The following is a 10621-nucleotide window of genomic DNA, read 5'->3' on the forward strand; positions in this document are numbered from 1 at the left end:
AGAATGACACATGTCAATGTCTAGAAGCGTTTAATATCCAAGTCACCACAAAACCACCAACCCCACAAAGAACCATTATGGGGGAAGTGACAGGAATACCCAGAAACAAAATCCATGACAGAAACGCAACTGCATGAGAACCCAAGGACACCTCTGCAGAAAAAGCACATATTGCAACTAAGCATGGCCAAAGCATAATCATCGATCACCTCCTCCTTCTTGGCCAAACTCTATGTCCGGGCAGGAGCCACGCTCTTAACAAGGGCGAACGTCTCTTCATCATCCAGGATTCAATTCGCAAAATACTCTGCCCTTGTCCATGCACAGCTCACTCCAAGTGCTACCTCAATTGCTAGATGTCTCACATGTTACAAAGAGGTTTGCAAAATCTCAAGTGTATCTCTTCATCTCAACAATAGTTCCTCTAGCATCAAAGCTGGTGACACAATCATCTTTGTACTATCAATTCTTCATAGCCTTTGAATCCCAATATTTCTCAATGCACATGAAAGGCTAACAGTCTCAATGTATGGCATTGATTGCATTCACTTTTTCCAAAAAAAAAGGGGAAAAAAATAAAAGAAAAGAAAAAGAAAAAGAAAAAAAAGAGAAAGAAAAAAAAGGAAAAAAAAAGAGAGAGAAAAAAAAGAAAAAGAAAAATAGCACACACTCACAGCACTGCACCTAGGGGTCCTCAAATTAGGTACGCCCAGTGACCTTGGTCGGTTGGCTCCGTCCCTAATTCCCTAGCCCTTTGTACATCCCCCACAATTGTTCAGGGCACATCAAGGGTAGGACATACCGAGGGAGCTCGCCTCGCCTTTGGTTAGACCTGTCACCCTGAACCACTTGCCATTTCTTTTGCACTCCATCTCAATGCCATTACAATCAACAGTGGTAAGCAAGGCATGAAAGACACTGGAAAAGTACACTATACTTTTCAAGCACTACAAGTAGTCACTAGCTACCAAGAGCTAGACATCACGGAGCTCAATTATGCTACATGGCCTTGACAAGACCATAATGATATCTCAAACAATCTTCAAGTGTACTCCCCGTCTTCATCGACACAATTTTCCATCAACTTAGCCCCTTGCTTCACTGACCCATTGCTATACAAGGAACCAGGCCGACAGTCTTCTAACTACGTATATCTAAGTATGCACAAGCACTCATATAATACTTACACTGAAATATATACTCCGTTTGGGCCCTCAAGTGCAGGACTGTACTCTCAGCTTGCTTAGAGTTCGACCTGTCTCCCAAACTAATCAAATATGTATTGTGCACAATAGAGAAGACTAGCACTACCCTTAGGGAGAGACCACATGAGAGGTTTTCAATTGCAGGTGTTGAAGACTCCAACGGAAGTGTCATTCGTTCTTCATCAACACCCAACTTTGAATGCTTATCCCTCACCATCCGACAAGCCCGCAAAGAATAGTCCTGTGCAGAATCCCCAACAAACCAACACGTGTGCCGACCACCAATGCAAACCCCACACAGAATAGCCCTACCACCAACTCCAACAACCTTCCACCAGCCACCTTGACCACCAACAGCCCCCCGGACCTTCTGCCACACCACCCCAACACTCCTTCACGAAAACCACAGACGTCCTTGTCACCCACGTCTTTGGTGCATGCTACAGCCTGCTACCTACGACGGTGAGTGCCATGGGACTGGCACTCGTCTAGGAGGGGGGTAATGTTAACCCCAACATGAAGAAAGCAAAAGGAAGTGGAAAAGACGCAGGGCAAAGGCGGAAAAAAGGTAGCTCGAATGAAGAAAGAAGAGGAGAAAAGGCCAAAAGCGCAAGGGCAACCTTAAAAGTCCAAGGCAAAGGCATAAAGGCGCATTTTAAAATAAAAAGGCACACCCTGAAATCTTGTAAAAGAGCTCCGGGCTCTCACCCGTGCAATTTGTAAATGTGGACGGGCGATGGATAGGAAGCTAGGAAGATAGAAGGACAATGGGAAAAAGGGCCTAGGCTATGGCCGGCCATGTAAAAAGGGGAAAAGGGGATGACCGCCCAAAAGGGATTTAGGGTTTTGTATATAAAGTTGAAAAGTGAATGAGAAGCTCATTCTTGTGTGTGGCCAAAAGTAGCTCTCTTCTTCTTCTTCTTCTTCTTCTTCTTGCTTGCTTGAGCTTGTGCTTGAGAGAGGGAGTGTGAGAGTGTGAGGGAGTGAGTGTGTGAGGGTGAGGGACCGAGGAGAAGAAGCTCTCCATATTCTCCTCTCTTCTTCTCTTCTCTTCTCTTCTCTTCTCTTGCTCGCGGCAATGGAGCTTGGAGCGTGGAGCTTGAGGATGGAGCTTGCTTGAAGCTTGCACTTGGATCGTGGAGCTATCGGAGTGCGCGAGAGAGGAGGTAACTCGAACGGCATAGAGGTAAGCTCACTATACCTGTAGATATGGATGGTGCGTCGGTTATGTGAGAGGTAGCCATTAGTGCTCGGCTTGGAACGCTTGAAACAATAAGCGGTCCGAGGGTCTCGGCAGTTGAGTGAAAGCTCCCACACTATGCCAGAGCACTACGAGGATTTCATAAATCCTTAGTCTGCTATTGGAAAAAATCGTGTACTCCATGAACCAAGGGTAATAGTAGTCACTCCTTTTGGACAAGAAGCCTCTCGAAGAATACCTCCGGATGTGAGCTAGTTGTTGATAGGTGACTGTTAGGTCAATTAGGAACCTTCAGGTTGGTCCTCCATGGGTAACTTCAGGTAACTTCAGGATGCGGGTAGACCTAGGGTTAACTAGTTGGACAAAATCCGATCATTCTGGTTAGAGTATGAATGGCGACGGTTGGAAGGTAAACTTTGGAAAACTACTAAAATGTTACTCATCACATAATCAAGGCAGGTATATTACACTTCCATTGCTTGGCAGTAGCTGTCATTTACTGTCATACAGTTATTTGGCAGTGAATCATAGCTAGCAATAGTGACAATCATCTTATGAATATCAAGAAGCATTTACGAGATACCTCAAGGGCACAAAGGATTTGTGCATCTGCTTTGGTAAGCAGAAGGCATATGTTGTTGGCTTTATGGATGCAAACTATGCTGGACATGCGGAATATAGGAAGTCCACTACATGGTATGTGTTTAACTTCACAAGGGAATCTGTCTCTTGGATATCCAAGCTACAGAAGTGTGTTGCACAGTCTACTATAGAGGCAGAGTATGTGGCTTCCATTAAGACATGCAAAGAGGCCTTATGGCTATCACGTTTGGTTGCTGAGCTTGGGATTACTGAGATTCCTATCCTCCACCGTGATAGTCAGAGTGCTATCATGTTAGCACAGAACCCTGTCTTTCATGTAAAGACAAAACACATACATGTAAAGTATCTTTTCATCATAGAGGCACTTGACATCAAGAGCATTGAGTTGATCAAGGTGCACATTGATGATAACCCTACAGACCTTCTCATGAAGGGTCTTCCAGCTAGAGAGGTTTGCCCATTGCTGGCAAATGATGGGTATTGGATAGGTATAGTCTTTTCAACTTTGTACATACTTAGACTTAGCTGATTCTTTTCATCTACCTTTAGGCACATTGCCTTTAGGGGGGAGGTTGTTGGGATAAAAGGCAATGCTCGTGTCTGCTTGTAAGGGCCAAGTTGTACATAGTACATATACCTATCTAAAATCATTATTGAGGTACACTCTTCAGTACCACAAATCTGGTGTCTCTGTCTCTTCTCTCTCTCAACCTGTGTCTCTACACAGAAGCTCCATTGCAGCTAACTCAACATTTGGAAGTTGAAAGGGTAGACAAATATTGCCAAAAAGTTATCTTTCTATAGCAGCTAAATACTAAGAAGGCCTTTGACAAAGTGAATTGGGACTATCTTAGGAAGATTATGATACATATGGGTTTTGATAACAACATTGCAAACCTTCCCTTTGTGCTACATGAAGAGGCTTAGGCTAAAATCTCTATCAATGGCACACTGATTGAACTAGGGGCCATTTGACGAGGGGGTTAAGATAGGGTTGCCCTCTTAGTCCAATGCTTTTTGCATTAGCTATGCATCCCTTCTTCTACACACTAGATTCACTCGTAAAGGAAGGAGAGCTCCAGGGGCTTTTGTATGGTGATAAACAGCTCTTAGGCCAAGGCTATGCTGACAATCTACTTATGATTTTGAAAGCATCCAAAAACAATGTGGATAGAGCTTTGCAAATATTGAGTTGGTATGAGAAAGCAACTAGTTCAAAATGATCAAGTCATCCTTAATCAATGTCATAGAGGACTCTCTTGTTGAGTTGGGCTAGCAGGACAAGTAATCAATATAGGCAAAATCTTTAGGCATCTTGGATTTCGATTGGCATTGGATAACTGAACCCTACATGTATAATTGGAAGTTGGAGAAAATAAGAAAGAAAATGAGCAATTGGAGCACCATAGCCTAGCCATTACACGTCAAATAAAAAATCTTAAAGCTTTTCATTTTTCCTATTGTTAGGCTCTATCTTCCTCTACTTGCATGGAACAAAAGTCTACAGAAAACTTGGGACAATATAATGAGTGGTTTTTTATGGAGGAAAAGCAACACAAGGAAGTTTATGTCTCCTATCGCTATGTCATGTATTAAGAAGGAGGAAAATAAGAGAGCTCTTCACATGTTAGATATAGTTACAAAGTCAAAGAGAGCCAATACAAAGTTGCTAGTAAAATGCTAGGAACAACAACCTTAGATGATCATGTTAATAGAGTTGCTTAAGGAGGAAATTAAGAATTTATGTAGTGATTGGCAACTCTCTGCACAATCGACCTCCTAAGTACACAAGTGATGAAGATGGTGAAATCTCATGGATTGATCCAAGACCTGGTAAAAAAATTGGATAGAGTTCTTGGAGAATGTGTGTTAAGCATTGGGTCAACATGGTTATGAGATGCATGAGAATGTGTTTTGGTCATGGAATTTCATTCCTCCACCCGCTCTTATATTGGGTAGGAGAGGGAAGACTCTTGCAAAGAAAGAGATATTAAAGTTTGTCATTGGTTCACGTTAGATGGTAGCCTACTACCATGTAAAGATGTAACCAAGTATAGCATTACTTTGGCTACCAAGCTTGCATTGGAATTTATCACACTACAGTTGGTGGGCGTAGCACTGCAGAGTAGCATTGTTCTTTGGAAGACATTTGCAAAGAAGAAACTTTACATAAACTCATAGCTTCTTGAATCTCAGTTAGCAAGAGTTCTTAAATACTGGAGGGTCAACATCAATGACGAAATGTTTAGAGAGGTTCTCTAAAACCTCTGGGCCTTGAAGATCCCTCTCAAATACAAAGTCTTGGTATAGAATTATGATGGGGGCATTGTTCTCTCCCTAGAAATTGAGAACAAGAGGCATCATAGACGGCACGTGTGTGTGTGTGGAGCTAAGGAAACACTTAGGCATATCTTTTGGGATGGTTGTAAAGCTTCTAGAGTCTGGCAACACCTGTGGCAAATATTGCAATTATTAGGGGAGGATGTTTGTAATCGTTGGCCATCATCACATAGCACAAGGTGTGGTCCTCTTTTGCATGCAAGTGGTTCATCTTTTCACTTTACAAAAAATATGGGAAGCTAGGAATAATAAGGTATTTAAAAATGTAGGCCTTGAAGTCAAATGTGAGAACATTCTACCCAAAGTGAAATGGTTTCCCACTTTATCGTGAACTTGGGGAAAAATGAGTAAAGAAGAACTGGCAATCGTGCTTAGGCACCTTGCCTAAAGTTCCCATTTTGTATACCAGAATTATTTCTCAATCTAATAAATCATCTTTTCGCGTCTAATGAGTCATGATCTACTTTTGAAGTCTGGATATGTATTGATGTAATTACACGAAGTTCCAACGTCGAACCTTCCTCGAACCTGTACTATAATTTTGAAGTCTGATTGATTGTACGTGTATACGTTGCATTGAGAAAGAAGTAAGACATAGGTGCTATCGGCTGGGCCGCGTGGAGAGAGAGAGAGGCGACTTGAGTCTCGGTCCCTGTAGGACTTTGAGGCTTGACTTGAGAGTGGTGCTTTGCTGACCCATCCATGCAAACGAGAGACAGAGACACAGAGAGAGAGAGAGAGAGAGAGAGAGAGCGCGCGAGAGGGAGGAGGAGAGCGCGCGCGTCTTCCATTCGTTACTTCTTCCCTGTGCTGCCGGCAGCTAGAAATGGAGGTCCTGCAGCTGCAATTCCTTCTGCTGCTGATGATGATGGTGGTCACGATCGCGGGGAACACGGCATCATCATCATCATCAAACTCCGCCGGCGCAGCGGCGATCACCATGGCCGCAACGTCGAACGCTTCTAATTCGACGCCCTGCGGGACGAGCGACTGCGGCGCGGGGGTACGCGTCGGGTACCCCTTCGGGATCGGCAGCGGCTGCGGCCATCCGGACTTCGAGGGTCTGCTGCGCTGCAACCCCCGCGACGGGACCCTCAACCTCACCACGCCCTCGGGCCCCTTCCCGGTCCACAGCATCTTCTACCCGAACCGCACCCTCCTCCTCAGCATCGGCTCCTCGCCCTCAGTCCCCGTCGTCCCATCGGGACCTAATTCCTCTACCCCTGGAAATAGTGTCGACTCTGGCGTAGCCTCCTGCTACTCTTTCCTACAGTCCCGCTTCTCCCTCCCCCCATCCGGTCCCTTGTCTGCCCTCGACACCACCTTCCTCGTCTTCAATTGCCCCCCCAACTCCTCCACCCTCGCCTCCCCCGCCCACTTCTGTAATTTCACAGATCAGGCCCTCTACTCCGCCTGGCGCGACTGCGCTCCTGTCTACACTGGCCCCGTCCTCTCAATGTCCTCTGCCTGCGTCCATCATTCCAATCCCTCGGTCAACGAGGTCCTCGACCCTGCTTATCTGCCCGAGTGCCCTGAGCTCATGTTTACCAGCATGTATAGCCTCAATGGCTCGCCCGACGAGGCTTCTTTCTGGAGCTATGGCATCCAGCTCCAGTGGAAGGATCCTCTGAACTCCTCTCTGTGTACACAGTGCGAGGCAAGTGGTGGTACCTGCGGCTACAACCTTGATTCTGGGAGATCCTTTGCTTGCATATGTGCCCACGGAAATACCAGTACCAGCTGCAATCAAGGTAAATCCTGCACACCCCACAACCCCAATTCAATTAGCTGTGTTATCACCATCAAAATTGTGGATGCAGATGACCTACAAGGAAAGATGCTCTGGACTATGCAAATGCATTCCCTGTTTGTGGATTACAAAAATGGTTTAGAAACGCGCATGCACTGGATTATGGAAATGCATTCTAAATGATGCCAATGCACTTCTCCCTTCTTGTGACTGTTTATCGTTTTTGTATGTATTTTTAGCATTTGTGTGCGCTAATGGTTCACCGTCTGAATGGCAGCACTAGTCCCCACAGCTAGTGCCTCACAGAAGAAAGCAAGTCCATCTCTGATTCTTGGTAAAGGTCCTTCTACTAATGCCTTCTATTTTTCAAAAGAGACAAGCAAAAGATGAAGAATTCGGACTGATATATGTAGGCGAGTTTGCTTTGGTGTTACATGCAGAGATTGCTCTTCCAGCAACTCTATGTTTGAGTGTTGCATTGCTATGCTTGGCGATCTGGTCATACAGAAAGTTTAGGCACCGGAACATTGGTGAGAAAGGTGATGGTCTAGGTGCAGCTGGTGATTCTATCTTAGATGATGGGATCGTTCAGAGGTTCTCTTACAAGCAGCTGGTGACAGCCACATCAAACTTCAAAATCGAGCTTGGAAGAGGAGGATATGGAGTTGTCTACCGAGGGATTCTACATGCAACTGGAGAGGAGGTTGCTGTCAAAGTTCTGGATGAATCTCAACAAGCTGAAGAGACCTTCCAATCAGAAGTTACAATATTAGGCAGCATCAATCATGTCAACCTTGTCAAGTTGTATGGTTACTGCTTAGAGGGCAACAAAAGGATCCTGGTATATGAGTACATGTGCAATCTCTCTCTGGAAAAGTACATTTCTGCAGGGGTCAACAAACCCAATCTTGATTTGGAGACACGGTACTCCATAGTATTACAAGCAGCACGGGCACTGGAGTATCTGCATGAAGGCTGTAGGCGACACATTGTGCATTGTGATATCAAACCTGGGAACATTCTGCTGGATGCAAAATGGAGGGCAAAAGTGGCGGATTTCGGTATGGCAAAGCTGATGGGTGGGGAGGAGAGCCTTTTTCAAACCTCCCGAGTGAGAGGAACTCATGGTTACATGGCCCCAGAATGGTCGCAAGGTGGTGCCATCACAAAGAAGGCTGATGTATACAGTTTTGGAATAGTTCTTCTGCAAGTAGTCAGCGGACAACAGCCCAATGCTGACAGTTACTCTTTTGTGGAATGGACGAGACAGAAGTTGCAACAACAACAACAACAACATTGTGTTTTGGCACTGCTTGACCAGAGGCTAAGTTCAAGTGACAACATTAATAAGATAAATGAAGATCAGGTACTGGAGTGCAGACCATACATATAAAATCTGTCCATGTTGGTTTGTTTGTAGCAGCAGCCTTCTGCCTTTGTTTGTACCAAAAAAATCTCGTGTGTTGCTTTGTTTATGTCAGCAGCATTTTAACTGGATGAAGATGCCATTACAGGTGAAGGTACTGGTTGAAGTTGCATTGTGGTGCATTCAAGAGCTTCCGTCTCAGAGACCCAGCATGACCCATGTGGTGAAGATGATGGAAGGCACGATGCAGGTACCCTCCATTCGGATTCAAGATTGATATCAATGCATGGAAACGAGAAGTTGGGTCTTTCAAAGGAACCTCCCCACAGGTAAAATGTTAGTGCAGATTTGAGCGGTAAGATGGAAGGATATTTTCCAAAAGGAAAGCCCAAGAAGACGCGTTCCAAAAGGGCTTTCTATTGGAATGGCAGCTGCGCTGTTGGGATTGTCGTTGGTCGCCCCTCCCCTGCTTGTGACTGCACATCCACCCCAAATCTGGCATCTAGAATGCCGTAAAGTCTTCTGTCCAAGGTTTTTTGGGAAGCCACCAGCAATTCGCTTAGTTTGGTCCATCGATCCGTATGTGTTTTAGCCTGATCAAAACCGCCATGCCCCAATCTCGTATCTTCTTGTATTTTGGAAGATGGGTTTCGCACTTATCTCGACATTGCAAGGGAAATTTTTCTACCTTTCCAGCCTTGCACCATGTCCAGACCTTGCACTTTCTTGCAACTGATTTTTCCTCTGTCCTTTTGTCATCTCCTTGTCAAGACGAAGTTCGGCATCAACACCTTGAATTCGTCGATGGTCTAATGATCTCTGAATGCAGAGGACTCACCATCAGCAAGTTCTGTCCGCGTGATTTGGCATTGCTTTTTTTACTTTGTGGGCGGCTCTGGAGCACAGTGGAAAATTGGACGGAATTAGAAGAAAATGAGGTCATTGGACTTCGGGTGGTAAGCAGGTTCTGAGGGATTGGGGCTGAACAAATAACAATTCTCAAGGGATTGCTAATAGTGTGGGCGTATAGAGGGCACACGAGAGAGAATTCGACTAATGGCACGAGACACAAAAGATGATGGAAATGATATTCTTTCTCCAACCATTTTCTCCACCACACCGTTCTTCCTCAACATGACACTACTATCTCTTCTATCACACGACCTAACCCTCAACCTTACCACCATTAGCTCCACCTCCATTTTTCTCTCCTCCGCAATATCTTCTTCTATTCTTTACCCATCATCTACTTTGGCTAGTGACACATTCCTAGACTTGTACCAATTTGTGACTTTATAATATCATTATGGTATTGTACAATATCAAGTAGAGGAACAAAATGGCTCTACTATATTATATTTCATAGTACAATACAAAAATGTTTCTATAAAGTTCCAAATTGGTAAATACAATACCAAATGGGTCGACTACTCTAGTACATTCTTTGGTATAGTACCAAAAGGTACTAAGTATTGAATGCTTTTGTAAAGTATCCAATTAGAGCTATACAAGTAGTACTCTTTCATATTTCCTAGCACAGTACCAAATGCTTTTGTAAAGTATCAAATTGTGACAACATAATACCAAAAGGATCTAGTACTCTAGTATATTCCCTAGTAATAATATGAAAAGGGTACCATAAAGTTTTAAGTTGGTAATGTATATGCACAAACGGGGGTACCAAATGGCTATAGCACTCTTTTATATATCCTGTAACAACACAAAATGCTTTTATAAAGTTCCAAACTAGTATAGTATAGTACCAAATGGCTCAAATACTCTGTTATAGTACCAAATGCTCAAGTACTTGTAAAGCTCTAGATTGGTACTATATATACCAAATCTCTTAAGTACTTTGTTAATACTATCAAATAGTCAAGTAATTATATAAAGTTTCAAATTGGTTCTATGTAGTATCAAATGATTCAAGTACTCTTATATTCCATAGCACAATACCAAAATTTGTCAATAAAACACCAAATTGGGTTTGTATAGTACCAAATTGAGTCTATGTAATACTAAAAGGAGTACCACATGGGTCAAGTACTCTGTTATTTTTCCTAGCATAGTATCAAAATGCTTTTGCAAAGTACTCAATTGGTTTTGTATAGTATCAAACCGGGGTTTGGATAGAACTAAAAGGAGTTATCAAAGGA

General features: G+C 43.8%; 1 protein-coding gene across 2 annotated transcripts; it reads left to right on the forward strand.

Moving 5' to 3' along the window:
• The first annotated feature begins 5944 nt into the window (after positions 1-5944).
• On the forward strand, positions 5945-9990 carry LOC148024465 (LEAF RUST 10 DISEASE-RESISTANCE LOCUS RECEPTOR-LIKE PROTEIN KINASE-like 2.1). 2 transcript variants are annotated; one of them, XM_087694095.1, is made up of 4 exons: positions 5945-7100; positions 7377-7433; positions 7513-8465; positions 8614-9990. In XM_087694095.1, exons 1-4 carry the CDS (start codon positions 6176-6178, stop codon positions 8740-8742), a joined length of 2064 nt encoding a protein of 687 aa, XP_087550221.1. In that variant the 5' UTR covers positions 5945-6175; the 3' UTR covers positions 8743-9990. The 2 variants fall into 2 exon arrangements, with proteins under 2 accessions (XP_087550221.1, XP_087550222.1); XM_087694096.1 differs by having other exon boundaries at positions 7540-8465.
• The last annotated feature ends 631 nt before the right edge of the window (positions 9991-10621 follow it).

This window comes from Lygodium microphyllum, chromosome 15 (genome assembly GCF_053477565.2).
Source record: "Lygodium microphyllum isolate KBCC chromosome 15, Lygodium_microphyllum_v1.1.10, whole genome shotgun sequence".
Taxonomy (NCBI): Eukaryota; Viridiplantae; Streptophyta; class Polypodiopsida; order Schizaeales; family Lygodiaceae; genus Lygodium; species Lygodium microphyllum.